This window comes from Mus musculus, chromosome 12, assembly GCF_000001635.26.
Source record: "Mus musculus strain C57BL/6J chromosome 12, GRCm38.p6 C57BL/6J".
NCBI classification, from domain to species: Eukaryota; Metazoa; Chordata; class Mammalia; order Rodentia; family Muridae; genus Mus; species Mus musculus.
In genome coordinates, this window is record NC_000078.6 from 55,304,958 (window position 1) to 55,323,429 (window position 18,472).

Below are 18,472 nucleotides of genomic sequence, written 5' to 3' on the forward strand. Positions count from 1 at the left end.
TCTTGAGATAATCGTTATTTCTCCTTTAAAACACAATATTCTCCTAAGAAAGTAATAGGAATAATTTGTGTCACTCGCTACTTGTCACATAAAAGGAAATTATAGCGCACCTTCTGTTTTTATATAAACAGATCTCTTCCTTTTAGAACTATATTTTATTTTCTGAGGCATCTAACATGAATAACGGGCAACATTATAGCAAGTAAAGGTTCTGTGTCTCTGTGTGGGCATATGCACATAGCAACAATAGAGGTTGATTTTAGGTTTTTGTTTTTCGGGAGTTTTTTGTTTGTTTGTTTTGTTTTTTTGAGACAGGGTTTCTCTGTATAGCCCTGGCTGTCCTGGAACTCACTTTGTAGACCAGGCTAGCCTCTAACTCAGAAATCTGCCTGCCTCTGCCTCCAGAGTGCTGGGATTAAAGGTGTACGCCACCACACCCGGCTTTGTTTGTTTGTTTTTTGTTTTTAATCAAATTCCAACTTTTGAGACTTTTGAGACAAGAGGCTCTTACTGAGCCTGGAGCTCAGCATTTTGTCTAAACTCACAGGTAAGGAAGCTGCCTGTCTTCACACCCATATTGCTGGGGTTACAGGTTCAGGCTGCTCTGCCAGGCTTAGACATGGGTTCTGGGGATCTAACCTCAGAACTTGCTTATGCAGCAAGTACTTTACCGGATGATCATATCCTTCTTTTCAAAGGATAACTGAAATAATGTGCAGTAGGTAGGCTGTAGTTCCTGTGTTTCATCACTTACAGTGATTAGAATGGATGGGGCAGTTCCTGATACTCAAGCATTAGATGGAGAACCAGCCTTCCATTTCATTTTGCGCCTTGTCTTGTTTGTCTATTGCTTTGACTATTAACCACATAAATATCTACTGCTTCTCTCTCTCTCTCTTTCTCTCTCTCTTTCTCTCTCTCTCTCTCTCTCTCTCTCTCTCTCTCTCTCTCTCTCTCTCTGTGTGTGTGTGTGTGTGTATTTCCAAGAAGCCCTGCCTGTCCTGGACATGGTTTGTAGACCAGGCTGGCTTTAAACTCAGAGATTGGCCTGCCTCTGCCTCCTAAGTGCTAAGATTAAAGGCGTATGCCACCATTGCCTGGCTGCTTCAGTCTTTTAGTCTGTTTTCTTGACCCTTATTTTATTTCAGGTCATTTGCTAAATGTTCTTTCTTTTCTCTCTTTTTATCATATATCATGTTTACAGAACATGTTTGATTATCTTAACATACTTGTTGAAAGAATGTGAAAGCTATCATAGAAAGTATTCTGAACTTCTCCTATTCTTCCTTACAGAATGTCTGTACAGTGACCATCTGTCTTTAGGTTCAGCAGGAATTTTTAACTTGTGGATAATTTGGTTTTGTAATTTTTTTTTTGGTAGTATCCCTGGAAGACAATGGAAAGGACAGTTCACCACAATTCAGAAAAGGTAAAGACTTTTATTTGTTTCTAATATGTTTGATTCTGATATAGTAAGTTCTGTTGGCATTGACTTAAAAATAGGAAAGGCTGGAGAGATGATGCCGAGGTTAAAGCTGTTTTACTCTTCCATAGGATGTGGTTCAGTTCCTAGCGCTCATCTGGTGGCTCACAACTGCCTGCAGTTCTAGTTTTAGGGATCTTCTGCCCTCTTCTGGCCTCTGCCTGTACCTGCACTCACACGCATGTACCCATACACACTCACATAAACATATAATTAGAAAAATAAATCTTAAAGCCAGGTGCTGGTGGTGGTACAGGTGGCGCTGGTGATGGTGGTGCTGGTGCTGGTGCTGGTGGTATGGTATACCTCTTGAATCCCAACACTCAGAAGGCATCAGACAGATTATGAGTTTGAGGCCAGCCTTGTCTCAAACTGTCTCAAAGGAGAAACCTGTCTCAAAAATCAAAAACAACAACAAACTCTCCTCTACACCCCATCCCCCAAATAAAAACTTCAAAGGGGAGGGGAGCTTCCAGTAATTTAAAAAAAAAATGTTTAAGAACATCTTAAGGATAGGATAATCAAGAATTTATAATTAAATTTCCTGAGAGGTAAGCCATCACTGTTGTTGTTTTGAGAGTCTTGATTTATAGCCCAGGCTGTTTCAAACATACAAAAAGCCTTAACCTTTAAAGTGTTGGGATTACAGTCATGTAGGCAGAGACTTTGGGGTGCTCAGAACATTTTTCCTGGTTTGTGTTACAGCTTAATGGTGTTTGCCCTTAAACTGCAGACCAGTTGTGTTCTGAGAATTACTTTAAAAGTTTCATCTGGCGCCTGCCATCACCACAGTGGTGTGTGTGAGTTCATCTTGGCTGATGCTCTCAAGAGCTCTGACAGTGCTGGAAGGCTGGGGGGGGGGGGGTAAACACAGGTCCTCATCAGGCTGCTCTTGAGTTGTCAGATTCTAACTGTGACAGAGCTGGGAAAATTGTTGGGAACCTTACAGGCATGTGGCGTGATCGTTCTCAGATCTAAAACACAGAAAAATAGCAGACTATTCCACTCCCACCCCGTCAGTTTCCGCTCCCACCCCGTCAGTTTCCGCTCCCACCCCGTCAGTTTGTTCATTGTTTTAGCAACCTCGATTGGCATCATGAAGAAAGAAGACAAAGACGAAAGGAGAGAAAGCCCTAAGACTTTTTCTTTAAAAAACAAAAACAAAACGAAAAAAACTCCAGACTTTAGATTTTCACTTTATTCTGTGTGAAGGTCAGTGGACAGCTTTCAGGAAGTCGGTTCTGTCCTTCCACCATGTCCATCACTGGGATTGAAATAAGGCTGCCAGGCTCGACAGCTGTATTCATGATATGTTAATCCACTTTAACATATCCTCCAATGGTGCTCACGCCTCCTCTACACCCGCCCAATTGTTTTGGATTCATGAATGAAAGACACACACACACATACACACACACACAGCCTTATTTTTAATATGACGTAAGCAGCTCAATGCCAGCCAACACACTCTCTCCTATATTCTTCTGTTGTTACTTTCTAAAGTGTATACTTCATTTCTGCTGCCCCAGACCCGATGAGGATCGAGTGGGCCACTCGACCCCGATTCCTACCTAGTGTGTGCTGTCTCTCCTGCAGCTCTCAGGCTTGATCTTTCTGCTTCCCTGTCGTCGTGGCGATGCTCCAAACTCTTCTTCCCTCTACTCCCTTGCCCAGGAAACCTGAAGTCCCACCTTTGTCTCCCTGCTCAGCCATTGGCCGCTGGCAACTTTATTTCACCAATCAAAGCCGACTGGAGCTAGGGACCCTCAGCATCTTACAGGTGGACGTGTGGTTCCCATGTAATTTTGGGAGCAGAATTAACACAAAAAGCGTTAGAACCAATCCACAACAACTGTAGACACCTTTACCCACTGAGCCATTTTTGAAGCCCCTATGGTTCTCCCAAGAGTGTAAAGCATGCATATATATATATATATACATATACATTTACATATACATATACATATACATTTATATATATATAAATGTGTGTATATGTATATGTACATAAAATGCCTTTGTAGAAAAAAAATTTTTGTTTTTTATCTAGATGCCTAGAGATCCTCTCTCTTGAGTTTTCTGGCATACTGATAGATGATATCTTCAGGTTTATAAAAAAAATCAAATAAATGTGATTACAAAGGTTTTCATTTATATATATATATATATATATATATATATATATATGTATATGTATATATATAACGTTTCCATTTTCTTGTGCTTTGGAATTACTCATTTTAGGAAAAAAATTATTTTCTAAGACATTATTTAATAGAAAACATTGCAATTACAGTGGCCAGTGCTCAGGCTGTGGCAGAACTATAGAGCCTATTCATCTGAGTCCAGAAGAGTATGAGTTTCTGAAGGAAAAAATCATGAGGGATGTGATAGATGGCGGCGACCAGTATAAGAAGACGACACCTCAGGTGAGTCTGACTGACGGCTCCACTGTGCCCTTAGATTGCTTTTCTGGAGTGGACAAAAGCCAAAGGGCAAATATCTGGGGCTCTGCGAGCCATGCAAGTCTCTTGTAACGTTTTGGTTTCGTTATAGTTAAACTAGCAGTGGACGGTATATAGATGACTGATTGTGACCGTTCCATTAAAACTATTCAAGAGGACTGGGAAGATGGCTCAGTGGGTGAAGTGCTTTCTATGCCAGCTTGAGGACCAGAGTGTAGGTGCCTAACACTCAAGGTTCAGTGAGAGGGCCTGTCTCAAGATTTAAAGTGGAGAGTGAGGAAGGAAGACTCCACGAGCTTTCCTCTAGCCTCTACACGTGCTTACATGGGCACACACACTCTACACACACACACACACACCCTGCCCCTGCAGTAGGCTAGACAGTAGGCTAGATTTAGCCCAGGGTTATAATCGTGTCTTCCACAGGTTAATTTTAGAGTTTTGTAGAATAAACTAAAATATATTACAATCTATCGAAGCCAATCTGATTCTATCTAACTATAATTTCTGTGTCCAAATAGTTGGGTGTGGGTCACTGGGACTCGGGGAGACTGCACCTTTTTTTCTTAAGGCTTATTTATTTATTTATTTATTTAATGTATATGAGTACACTAGCTGTCTTCAGACACAGCAGATTCCATTACAGATGGTTGTGAGCCACCATGTGGTTGCTGGGAATTGAACTCAGGACCTCTGGAAGAGCAGTCGGTGCCCTTAACCACTAAGCCATCTCTCCAGCCCCATGCTTCACCCTGTTACAAGGCACGGCTGCTTGGGAGGTGAAACATGGGGGGCTTCACTGTGCTTATCCCGAGCCACCACAGCTAGGCGGTGCTGGGCTTCAGGTAAGCAGGCTGAGGACAACAGCTAACCCTGAGTGGGGGCGGGGGGAGGGGCCAGCTGAAGCTTAGCTCAGCGGTGATTGTCCTTAGCTTGGCTGCAGTTGTGGGCTGGAAGCACAGGGCGGCCTTCTGGGGGGGGCGGCTTAGGCTGGAGCATGGTAGTCAGTCGAAGACCCCCTCCATGCTGCCCTTAGCGAATCTTGATGAAAGAGACAGTGCATGGTTCTAAACTGTTTATTGTGGAAAATGGATGCATACCATTCTCAGGGTGGGCCTGGGATTAAATACCTTTTGCAGGGAGGAATTTCCGGGAAGGGAAGCTTATTGGCTAAATCCTCAGGGCCTCTAGGTACCTCATTACCATGGAGAACTCTGTTCTGGACCTGTGTGACCACAGGTCACATTTCCTTATGTGGGAAGTGTGGCCAGGGATTTGTCAGGGAGCAGGGAGGTGCCTACAGTCCCAGGTGTGAGTTTCCAGGGTCTCAACCTGTTCTACCCACCAAGCTTCCCGGCCTGGTTCACCATCCCACTGTTGGGTGCTTACTTTTTTCTCTGAGTACTATTTTCAGCAAATTCTACAGGGTTTCTCTGTGTAGCTCTGGCTGCCCTGGAACTCACTGTAGACCAGGCTGGCCTCGAACTCACAGAAACCTGCCTGCCTTTCCCCATTTCTGGTTAGTGAGTAACCTGTGAGGTAGCGTCCCGAGACCCTGCTGATAGCTCGTCACCTATTAATTAACCTTTTACCAAGTGTTCAGCATTGTGGAAAGGATGACATTGTTGACATTGCAGAGAGAGGCTTTTGTCCTTATTCCACATCTAGTAACTAACGCTATGTTGTATGAAATATTTTCCCTCTTCTTTTTTTTGTCACCAGTGCAAATGCATAAGGACTCTCATCCCCCCCACCCCTCTTTCTCTCTCTCTGTTAGGACCCATTGCTATCATTATGTTGATTTTCCCTGACTTGGCTAGTGGGAGCCCCTTCAAGCCAGTTCCTGTCTCTTCTGACCCCTGTCCATCCCTATCCTATCCCCCCCCAGGTGCTCCTACCCCAGCTGTGGAACTCCTCTCATTGGATTCTTTGGTTTAACACCACCAGTGGCTCCACAGTGCTAGCATTCATTTTGTTAAATACTTACTTATTCTAAACGAATAGAAGGAAGAGTTGTTCATTTTTTTGTGCTGATTTGAACTCAAATGAAATCTTCCCCTTGGATACTGTTAGCTCCAGATTCCAGGCAGTGCGGCAGATAGCAAAAGGATTTGATGTACTTAATCAGCCCAACTCACAGAGCAGCTGATTCTATTCATAGATGTTGGGGACAATTCTTTCCTTGGCTATTTATTGGTATCTTTCCCCCTTGCGTCCTAATTCTTGTAGTATAAGAGAATTACACTATTAAAAGGTAATAGCTACCATATTTAACAATTACTGTCAATGAAAAAAATGCAGCTCTCATCTTAAAGGGAATGTTGTAGTTTACTCTGGAATCAATTATGAGTGACCTTGGCTCGGAATGTAGATTCATGTGGGACAAAAAATGGGGTCCCATGTCTGCTGGGAGCTAGGGTCACTGGGATTCGGGGAGTCTGCACCACAGACCCCATGGAACTGCTGGACAGGCACTGGACTGTGAGTAGCCGTGGGATACCACTCCGGGGGTGAGGAAAGGGCACAGTCTAGGGTCCCCACGGAACTGCCGGAGTCTGGCTCCGACTCTCAGGTACCACAGACCACTGGGTACCACAGAAGAGCCAGTTCTGGGGTCCCTGGGCCACACGGAGGCCAGGAATGACAGGTTCTCGCTCTTGGACATCCCAGACGCATGGTATGTTTCAGAAGAGCTGAGCACAGAGTGCGGACCCTCTGGTGGACTCTGGCCTGGGGGCTGAAGGAAAAAAGGCAGGAAGGAGAGGTCTGACAGGTTACCGCAGGGAGGAGAGAGTCTGGCTAGCTCATGTGGCTAGCTTGGCAGAAGGCTTGAGTTGGTGGCAGCCTTGACTGGAGCACAGGGAGGCTTTCCGGCGGGAGGTTAGACGTGCGGCTTGTTAGAGGGAAACCTGTTCCATTGCTCCAGCACGGATCCGATGAAAAGAGATAGTCCATGGTTTTAAGGCATTTATTGTGGAAAGGCAAAGAGTAGAAAAGGTCACATGGAGAGAAGAGGGAAGGGAGGGGAAGACGGAGGGAGAGAGGCTAGAGTAAGAGCAAGAGAGTAAGAGGTAAGAGAGCCAGGAAGGGGCAAGCAGCTCCTTTTATAGTGGGCTGGGCTACCTTGCTGTTGCCAGGTAACTGTGGGGGTGGAGTCCAGATAGCCTATGTGACTGATGGCCACAGAATTGTGGAGCCTAGTGTCAGGGAGCATGGCAAACGGGCCTTCTGTCCCTTGCAGATTAATCTGCTGCGTCTCCAGGGTTTAAACCTAGCTCGACCAGAGAACGGGCTGCCTTTCACGGTCCCACAGACTCAGTTGCCCCGAATTCCATGTTCCAATGTGGTAACAGTTTCATTACACTTTTGTAGGAACAAAACAAAAAGTCCTAAGTCAAGATACTTAAAAAATTCTATGGTGGCAATATCACACAGGCAGGCTATGGTGAAGTGGGGAGATTTCTGTTCAAGGCCTCAGATGCCCTGATGACATTCTTAGCCTTTGGGCTGCTGGAAGCTAAGTGTTTGTTTCCAAAAGTATTTACCTAATGGTCACAAGGATGTTAGGTCACACACAGAAGTGGGTAATACATGGCTAATTAGAGGCTTAATATAACCCAAGATAATTTTACCCTGGACCTTCAACATTCTTACTTTCCATAATCATTGGAGATCCAATCAGTCAGTCGACCATTTAGAATGTTGGATGTCGGTACAGCTTTTTTTTTTTTTTCTTGGAACTTCATCATAACTCTCAGCCCCGTTATAGCCACAAACCCCAAAAAACCTCACAAGGATACTAGCATTTCGAAGTCAAGAAGCTCAGGATAAAAATAGCTGTGGTTTGGATACATGTATTGATTCGGGATTTGATTTCTGCAGGATAGGTAAGGCAGGAGTGGGTTTAAAGCACTTCTGTGGAATGAGTGAAACCAACTCGTTTTGAGCCCAAAGGGAGGAATTAAAGGTGATGGGTAAGCTGGGTGGATAGATGAGATAAAGAACTTGGTGCTTTTGTTCAGACTTCTAGTTTCTCTGAAGTGCAGGAAGCAAATGGCTCATTTAAAGGGAAGAAAAATGACGGTGGCCTTAGGGAACTTGAAGAGTTAACGTCCTGGAAGTTTGGGCTATTTGTGAAATGATGCATCAGAGTATGGCTCTGGTGCCCCAGCAGGGGCTGGAGGGCATGTAACTAACGGCATCGATCTGTCACAAAAAAGCCATTGTGGGGCTGGTGAGATGGCTCAGTGGGTAAGAGCACCCGACTGCTCTTCCGAAGGTCCAGAGTTCGAATCCCAGCAACCACATGGTGGCTCACAACCACCCATAACAAGATCTGACTCCCTCTTCTGGTGTGTCTGAAGATAGCTACAGTGTACTTACTATAATAATAAATAAAAAATCTTTAAAAAAAAAAAAAAAAAAAAAAAAAAGCCATTGTGAAGTCCTGGACCATCTAGCTATGGGAACAGAAAAGACAGGTGAATATGATGGTGTGAGCAGAGAGTGGGGATGGGGGTGGTCACCGGTGGCCACAGGAATAGCAGGTTAGGCTGTACCATCAGGGCCAAGTTCAGCCTTGAACCGCAGCATAATGAACACATTGAGTATAAATCTGCTTTTGAAATGCTTTCTTAAAAATAAGAAAGAGATGAGTTGTTCATGGCTAGAGAGTGCTAGGGGCTCAGTACTTAAGAGCACAGACTGCTTTTCCAGAGGTCCTGAGTTCAATTCCCAGCAACCACATGGTGGCTCACAGCTATCTGTAATAGGATCTGATGCCCTCTTCTGGCGTGTCTGAAGACAGCGAAATTGTACTCATACATAAAATAAATGATGATGGTGCCCTCTGACCCCTACAAGCACCTGAAATAGACATTATTGAAGCTGTTTTGGACTTATGTGTTTCCCTCAAATAGTACTTTTTGTTCAAAATAATATAAATGTTCAAAACAAAATAAAGGAGCTGGACTTTCTACTGAAGTTTCTGTTCTCCCTAGTTCTGGTTCAAACAGTGCAGGAGTGTCTTAAACATTACTGATATTTGAGCCCCCGCCCCCAGGACATTTCTATTTTTAATTCATTTATGAAGGTTTATTTTTATTTTTGCTCACTTGTATGCCTGTGCGTGTGGTCGAGCTGGGATGTTGTGCATATGTGACTGCTGGGCCCACAGAGGCCAGAAGAGGGCATCGCATCCCCTGGAGCTGAAGTAAGGCAGTTGTGGATGCTCGCTTATCTGATGAGCCCCCTCTCCAGCTCCAGACTTTTATGTTTTAAGTATAACTTTACTAGACTATGTCTGGCACAGAAGAAACTGCACATAGAGTGTTTAGCATGGTGAGTTTGGACATATGTGCTTGCTATGCAAGCCAGACAACCTGAGTCCAAGACCTAAACCTACAGTGGAAGAGGAAAACAAATTCTGAAAGTTGTCCTCCAGTTTCACACCCGTGTGTGGCATGCACCTGCCTGCACTCATGTATGTACACACACACACACACACACACACACACACACACACACAGAGATAATATATAAAATAAAAGTTCCCGTTATGTAAATTTCCCATGACTGCCCATTGACTTTGGACTGATGACTTAAGATGACAGAGATTATTGTCGCACAGATTGGACACTAGAAGCGTGAAATCAAGGTATTGCCAGGCTGCATCTGAAGACTCCAGGCAGGATTCCCTCAGGCCCCGGGTTCCAGCTTCAGACACCGTCCACTCCTAAACACTCTGTATTCTCCCCTCCATCTCCTCCCTGCCCTAACGATCCTAATTTAACCCCCTGGCTTGGAGGCTCCAGGTTCTTGGTTTTCCAGAGCTCCCAGCTGACTTTCAAGTGCAGCTCGGGAAGGGAACCATCGATCGTAGTGCAAGATTTTGATAAACCTTACTGCATAGCAGCTTTCTATGGGGGAAAGGAAACATCTCCAAAGACGAGCAAAGAAGGCAACTTTTCAGTTTTTCTGTTTTTAGTTAACTCATTGTGAGACACAGCAATATTCTGTTTTGTTTGTTTATTGTTGTTATATTTATTTCTTTATCCATCCAAGCAAGGTTTTACTATGCAGCCCTGGCTATCCTGGAACTCACTGTATAGACTAAAACTGGCTTTGAACTCAGAGATCTACTTGTCTCTGCCTCCCTAGTTCTGAGACTAAAGGCATTTACCAACCCACCCCAACCCCCAGTTGGGTTGGTTTTGTTGTTGTTGTTGTTTGTTTGCTTGCTTATTTTAAGACAAGGTCTCGGCATAGCCTTGGCTGTCCTGGAACTCACTGTGTAGAGCAGGCTGGCTTCGAACTCACAGAGATTCATCATTCCCTCCCTAACCCCCAAGTGCTGCGATTAAAGGTGTGCACCACTTCATTGAGCACAAATTTGATCCTTAGCTCGGGTTGCCTAATATTAACTATTAGCCCAGTCTGGCTTTGAACTCATGGCAGGCTGCCAGCCTCACCTCTCCAACAGGCAGAATTTTAAGTGTGAGCCACTTCCTGTTTTAAACATTCGTTTGTAGTTCTTAGACAATATGGCCACCAGGTGGCAATAGAGTACCGTATAAATTCCAGGGTAAGTCAATCCTGTTGAAAAGATTTGCAAGTTTCTCAAACTGACAGGTGACTGCCATTTTGTTTTCAGTTAAGGAGTATTGATATTCTTTTTTTGTTTTTGTTTTTGTTTTTCGAGACAGGGTTTCTCTGTATAGCCCTGGCTGTCCTGGAACTCACTTTGTAGACCAGGCTGACCTCAAACTCAGAAATCTGCCTGCCTCTGCCTCCCGAGTGCTGGGATTAAAGGCGTGAGCCACCACTGCCGGCAATAGACCACTTTTTAAAATAGCAAAACAATTTATATTTAGAAGTCGCCAGCTGGACTTAATGTACTTGATTCCAGTTTTGTTGGTAATGTCCACAGCTGCTATTAGACGTGAGATGAGCAGAAATCTCTCCAGTGTTCTCATCTTGGCCTCCTCCTTGTCAGTTCAATGAGATGTGACCTGTCCAAGTGTGGTGCTCCTAATTAGCCAGAATTCGATGTTGGCGTAAGTACAGTGGTCCAGATTGTTTCTCCTCGGGCATTCCTCGTGGATACTGGCACTTCCTTGGGAGCTGAACGTCTTGAGAAGTATAAAATACAGAGGTGGGGTGGTGAGGTTTTAAATTTTCTCGTTTGTTGTTAAAGATAGGTTGTCAACGCTCATGTTAGCTTCACATTCACAGTGTAGTCCAAGCTGGCCTTGAACTCACCATTGTCTTGCCTTCTGATGCTGGAAGTACAGGTATTCTCCACCATTCCCAGCGCAGGCTATGCCTTTTTAGCTTTGAATTTGGCTGTTCGAGAGATGTGGGTTTCTGCGCTTTCCAATATCACCTTTATTTATTCATTTTTAATATATATGTGAGTGTATGTCTGTGCACTGCTTGCATGCCTGGTGTCTGCAGACGACAGAGGAGGGCATCAGATCACCTGAAACTGGAGTTACAGGAGGTTGAGATCCATCTCATGGATACCAGGAGCTGAACTCATCTCTTTTTTTTTTTTTTTTTTTAACAAAATCTCAATTGTTTGATTTTATCAATGAAGACCTGGGAGCCAGATGCTGGGGTGAAGCCAGCGAGCTCAGAGAGGTAGAGAAAGCACTCAGCTGACCTTCCTCCTCAGCCAGTGACCCATAAGGAATTCCCTTCTCTTATGTCTCTCAAAAACCCTTCTAACCGAATGTCCCTCCCTTCTACTTCCTGTGTCTGTCTGTCCTTCTGACTCCCTCTTAGTCTCTATGACTTTTTCTTATGTTCACTTCCTGTCAGCTGGTTGCCTCTTGACCTGTGGCTCACTTTACTTAACCCTGTTTACAATATTCAGGCGGAAACCTTGGATTAAAGGTGTGTGCTAAGGCTGAGCCACATCACAATGGTTTGGTTTTTTTTTTTTTTTCCTACCAGTAAATAACACAATCTTGGGGTTCACAATGTGATTAAATATCCTGCAACACCTCTGCCAGAGCAACTAATACCGTTTTAATGAAAGAGTTGACAGCCAGCTCTGGCTGAGCTGAAACTCTTATATAGACCAGGGTGGCTTTAAAGATTTATTTATTTTATGTATGTGAGTACACTGAAGCTGTACAGATGGTTGTGAGCCTTCACATGGTTGTTGGGAATTGAATTTAGGACCTCTGATGCTCCAGTCAACCCAGGTTGCTCCAGTCAGCTCCACTTGCTCAGGCCCAAATATTTATTTATTATTATAAGTAAGTACACTGTAGCTGACTTCAGACATCAGAAGAGGGTGTCAGATCTCATTACAGGTGGTTGTGAGCCACCATGTGGTTGCTGGGAATTGAACTCAGGACCTTCAGAAGAGCAGTCAGTGCTCTTAACAGCTGAGCCATCTCAAAAGCCCAGTGGGTTACTTTTAATTGTTTTAAGTTACAGGACAGAGATCCCAGCTGGACACTGTAGATGATCTAAATTCAACTCCTCATCAGTCTCTAGAACTTTCTCTTTTGCGTTTAAAGATCTTTCTGTTTCTATTGATTTTTATTAGATATTTTCTTTATATACATTTCAAATGCTATCCCGAAATTTCTCTACACCCTCCCTCCGCCCTTCTTCCCTACCCACCCACTCTTGCTTCTTGGCCCTGACGTTCCCTTGTACTGAGGCATATAAAGTTTACAAGACCAATGGGCCTCTCTTCCCAAAGATGGCCGACTAGGCCATCTTCTGCTACATATGCAGCTACAGACACGAGCTCTGGGGGTACTGGTTAGTTCATATTGTTGTTCCTCCTATAGGGTTGTAGAACCCTTCAGCTCCTTGGGTACTTTCTCTAGCTTCTCCATTGGGGGCCCTGTGTTCCATCTTATAGATGACTGTGAATCTTTCTGTTTTTAAATTAAGTCATGTGGTTCCCAGATTTTTTTAAAAAGAAAAATGTGATAAATTCTAAGTGTATGGTGTATGATGCCCATGCATGGGTGACTTGGTTTTTTTGTTTGTTTGTTTTGTTTTGTTTTTATGTATAGGAGTACACCATAGTTGTCTTCAGACACACCAGAAGAGGGCATCGGATCCCATTACAGATGGTTGTGAGCCACCATGTGGTTGCTGGGAATTGAACTCAGGACCTCTGGAAGAGCAGTCAGTGCTCTTAACCGCTGAGCCATCTCTCCAGCCCGACTTGTTTTTAATAACTAAAAGACATTTTGCGCCGTGCACCTGTGACAGTCATTCACTGAACTTATCCACTTTCTTTCTTCTTCCACTCACAACTGAAAACCTGAAGGTAGACACGTGATCCCTGGGTATCCAAGTGTGTCATGGAAAGGAGTGTGATTAGAAAGGTGGAGTGACAGGGAAGATTAGTGAATACAGGCAGGCTGAAAACTTAGAGGAGAACAGTCACTGCTTGTGGTGGCAGCCTTCACTCCGATGCATTCACGGAAACACTCTCGTATGAGCATTCCTTGTGAAGGCCTGCTTGCTGCCTGCCTGCTTGCTGCCTGCCTGGGAATTCCTTCCCTAATTCTGCACTCCTCCTCCTTTTCCTCCTCCTCTTCTTCTTTTTTTTTTTTTTTTTTTTTTTTTTTTTTTTGAGACAGGGTTTCTCTGTGTAGCCCTGGCTGTCCTAGAACTCACTTTATAGACCAGGCTGGCCTCCAACTCAGAAATCCACCTGCCTCTGCCTCCCAAGTGCTGGGATTAAAGGCGTGTGCCACCACGCCCGGCTTGCTCTTCATTTTTTTCTCATTTGGTTTTCACTGGGTTTTTGAAGGTTTTTATTTTATGTTATACATGTATGTCTGTGCACCACATAGAGGACACTGGATTCCCTGGGCTACAGATACTTATCAGCCTCTGTGTGGGTACTGGGAATTGAACCTGGGTCGTCTAGACAACAGCTGGTGCTCTGAGCCACTGAGCCATTTCCCCAGCCCCCTTTTCTGGAATTTCACCAACTAGAGTCCAACCTCTTTTATGAGATTCAATTTGAAACAGTGCACTTTTTTGTACCTTCTTTTTAATGCACCCCTGAATTCTGCTTTACAGGGTCAGGAGTGTGCTTGGCTCTTTTAGAGTTACATTGGTGGTTTTTAGATATGGAGAATGTTTTAGGGGCAGATCTGAGAGGAGTGCTGGACTAGAAGGTACGTGGATGGAATGCCAAAAGCCAAGGGATAAAGTCATGTTTAGGCGTTACTGCATTGCTAAAGAATTTAATAAGATATTTTCTTTATTTAATACATGTTAACTATGCACTGTATTTCTGGCAATTTCCACATTGGATTATCTTTGCTTTAAGAGATTAAGATTTAATAAAAAGTCTGGTGGCTCATGCACTTTGGAATCCTAGCACTTTGGAAATAAAGGCAGGAGTTCAAGGTCATCCTCCACTACACAGTGAGCTCAAAGCCAGGCTGGCCTACAGGAGATCCTGCCTTACAGACACTGATGAGTGAATGAACAAATGAACAGGTAAATGAGTAAATGAAGGAGCATTTTGGAAATATCAGCTTATTTAACAAATTTTTTTAAATGTAAATAATGTGTATGTCTGTGGGAATCTGAACACAAGTGCAGGTGTCAGAAGAGGCAGAGGTGTCGTCTCCCTGCTGGAGCTACAGGTGTTGTTCAGAATCAAAAAGAGTCTTCTAGGAGAACTCTTAATCATGCCACCGCCGCCACCACCTCCGCCACCGCCTCTGCCTCTGCCTCTCCAACCCCAGATTCTCTATAATCACGGAAAAGCTACCTTGCTCCTCTCATTTCTGCATTCCTGATCTTTAAATAGAGAAGACTGGCCCAGGGACCAGAGAGGTCCCTTTGGAGCTGTTGGATGTTAAGGTTTCCTGTTGCCAGGAAGCTTCTTTGTCTAGTAAGAAGACACTACAGCCAGCTCCCCCATGGAGCAGAGTTGCAGTTAGAACATGGGAAGTTGTGATTTGGGTGTGTGCAGTTGCAGTCAGGTTGCAAGACAAGAAAGGCACAGCAGATCCTCAGGATGTGTCCGCTGTACAAAGCTCTATTGAAGACCTTTGGCCTTCCTTTAGGAAATGTGAAGTTTTTACATACAGAGCAGAGTATGTGATGCCTCAGACTTCAGCTTTAGCTGTAGGTGATTGTTCTGAAGGACTTGAAGAGAATTAAGAATTAGAGAGAAAGAGAGACAGAGGAGACAAGGAGAGAGTTGAGTAAGGTATTGTGGTGTTTCACAGGCGTACTCCTAGCACACAAAAGGCTAAGGCAAGAGGATTGATCATGGGTTGAAGAGCAGCCTGAGCTACATAGTGAGTCTCAGGTCAGTCTAGGCTACATGACCTTGCTTCAATAAATAAGTAAATAAAGAAAATAAGCTGAAAATAATTGATGGAGTAGATGGGGTTATATACAACACAAAGTCGGCGTGCATTCTCAGGTCAAGTGAGTTTATAGGCTCATGGGAATTTATTATTCTCTCTCTTGTATATGATTTGGATTGCCATTACAATTTTTTTTTTAATTTTTTTTACAATTTTGCGGTCTGAAGCCCTGAGTTCAGTTCCATGGCACCATGCAGATGCTGAACAGAGGCACACATCTGTAATCCCAGTTCTAGGGAGGGGGAGACAGGTGGATCCCAGGAGCTCACTGGGCGGCCAGCAGAGCTGAGCCTGAGAGCTCCAGGTGCAGCCACAGACCCTGCCTCAAAAACCGAGGCGGTGGGTTTACTCCTGAGGACCTACATGGTGAAGAGACCACCTCCCAAACTTGTCTTCTCAGCGCTACACACACACTATGATACTTAAGCATGTGAATACACACACTGAATACACAACCACACACACACAATAAATAAATCAATAAAAAATGTAGTGATATTAAAATAATAATAAAGTAGGAAATGATTGAGAAAGAGACGTCCACTGGCAACATCTGGCCTCTACATGGTGGTGCACATACATATCACACACACACACACACACACACACACACACACACACATCCATACGTCCTGCACACAGAGACAGAGGAAGAACTGCTGTCTTAAACAAATGCACATGCACTTGCAGGTAAAAGTTATGGAGGGAGGTTTTAAAACAGTGCATTCCTCGCAGAGCAACATCCTTCTATAGCATCTTCCCTTAGTTAAAACTGTATACTTACATTCATTGTAAGCTGAAAACAATTTGGGTCATCACTGAAGAGAGAAAGTCTCCTTTAAGCAAATATTTAGAAAATACTGAAATTTGCTGGGTGTGGCTGCAAATGCTTTCAATCCCAGAGGCAGAGGCAGGTGGATCTCTGTGAGTTCCAGGCTAGCCAGAGTCACATAGTAAGACTGTGTCTCAACCAAGGCATCCCCAAACCTAGCAAAGTGTCATGTCACCGAACAGTGGTAGTGTGTTCCTTTTTCTTTTTTCTTTCTTTTTTTTTTTTTTGTTTTTGTTTTTGTTTTTTCGAGACAGGGTTTCTCTGTGTAGCTCTGGCTGTCCTGGAACTCACTCTGTAGACCGGGCTGGCCTCGAACTCAGAAATCCGCCTGCCTCTGCCTCCCAAGTGCTGGGATGAAAGGCATGCGCCACCACCGCCCGGCCCTTTTTGTTTTTAAAACAGTGAGATTCCATTTCTGAGTGGGTAGAGTAGTACAGCTCACCTAGCTCCAAGTGGGCCCTAGGCAGGTTTCCTATTGCATCGCATTGCTTTTGACTGACAAAAGTTATTAACCTAAAAAGCAACCATAAAAAACCAATAACCTGCAGGTGTGACTCCATGGTACCGTGAAACGGATAGCTAGCGCAGCGATCCGGACATCGGTAATCCCGCAGCTGCTCTGCCGTGGTTTTTGCGCTGGTGTGAGCTGCAGAGTGGCTCTGGGTGGGGAAGCTTCCATGCAGGGAAATGGAGCCTGAGAGCCTCTGCCCTAACGGTACTAATTGGGAAGTGTGAGGTGCGGGGGGATTTCCATCCTTTGTTAATAAGGTCTCCAGGCGCATTTCCTCTAGGCTCTTGCGTGGGCCTGAGCTGTGGGACAGCTGCAGGGAAGTGAAATGTGATTTCCGGCCCTCAGGAGCCCTGGCTTTTCATTTGGAGATTTTATAATTGCAAGAGTGGAATGTGCAAAGCTGACTTGTGTGGCTGGTTAAGCAGTAGGTTTATTTGGTTGTTACAGAATTACGTTTATGCCAGTCGTAGCTGTGCACAGATGATTTGAATCTACAGAGAGTTGAAGTTGTTGCAGCAACCAGCACTTAATGGCCCACTGCTGTAATGTAAGCCGCTGTTTGCTGCTTTGGACCTAGAATGGAACAATCTCATCCTGACAGGTTAACAAAAGTGCTGGCCTGGCCTTCCTTTGCAGGTCCCCGTTGTCTAAATGCTTGTGCTTTGTTTTTCAGAGTCTCTGCAATGAGAAAAGCTGGCAGGGATGTATTTCAGGGAAAACGTAAGGCCCTGACTAGGTAGAGTGGCCAGGGGCAGTCGGAGGAGCTGAGAATGACGTGTACACAGGAACTAACTGACTCAAGCTGAAGGGTCTAGTCAGAGTTAATACCTTCCTGACAGTCTCTGCCAATATCTTGAGGCACATTTGTTCATTTTTCCAAAAATATGTTTTGGATGCTGGGATGGTAGCGTACTCTCTAATCTCAGCTTGCTGTTCAAAAGATGAGGCAGGGGGATGAAGAGGTCAAGGTCAACTTGGACTAGAGAGGCTGACCCTCAGTAAATAAACAAACAGGTTCTCCTGGTACTGCCAGTGCCTGCTGTTTTCTTGCCTAGTAAAGGAATGTATCTTTTTCTATTCTAAGAAGAAGAAAAAAAAATCCACAAAATATATTTAGGAGCCCTTGCTGCCTCTAAACATAGGCCAGACCTTTGCAGATAGAAAATTGTGATGATTTCTTCCCAAGTCACCTGCCATTTTGTTTTTGACATTGGCCTCCACAGCTGCTGTCAGAGAGACTTCACATAGTTGGCTACTTCTTAGTGTCCCAACCCCTCCCCAAATGTGTTCTTAGCTCCAAATCTTTGAGGCTTTCTTAAGTGCCTTTTCTGTCTTTTTTCTTGATTTTTTTAAACTAATATTTTTATTAATTATTTGAGAAATTTGCACAATGTATTTTGAACAGATCCACCCCCTAGCTCCTCCTTGATCCACTGCACCATGAAATCCAATTTATGTTACCCAACTACTTTTGGGTATGGGGTCTGTGAACCAGGTATCATACAATTAAAGGAAACTGACCCTTCTCCCAACAGCTACCAAGTGCTAGTATCTCCTCGGTGGGGTGGAACTTCATTCCCACTGAACTGCGAGGGTCCGTGTGTGCTGTCACAGTCATTGTGAGTTCAGATGCACAACTACCCGCTGTGTCTGGAAAACAGTTATAGTCACGCATCACCTCTGATGCCTGCAGTCTTTCCACCCTCTCTTCCACAAAGATTCCTGAGATGTGAGGGGAGGGGAATGAGATGTCCCATTTAGAGATGAGCACGCTATCTAAAGTCTCCTATTCTCTGCGAGTTGACC

General features: G+C 44.3%; 1 protein-coding gene across 2 annotated transcripts in view; it reads left to right on the plus strand.

Moving 5' to 3' along the window:
- Prorp (protein only RNase P catalytic subunit) overlaps window positions 1-18,472 on the plus strand; it is a 79,856-nt gene that overhangs the window by 2,321 nt on the left and 59,063 nt on the right. For both annotated transcript variants that reach the window (XR_001780473.2, NM_025373.1), the window contains exons 2-3: window positions 1,382-1,429; window positions 3,780-3,912. Coding sequence is in view for 1 of the 2 variants with exons in the window: in NM_025373.1 (NP_079649.1) it covers window positions 1,382-1,429; window positions 3,780-3,912 (181 nt within the window). In the remaining variant the exon portion in view is untranslated. The remainder of the gene's footprint in view (window positions 1-1,381; window positions 1,430-3,779; window positions 3,913-18,472) is intronic.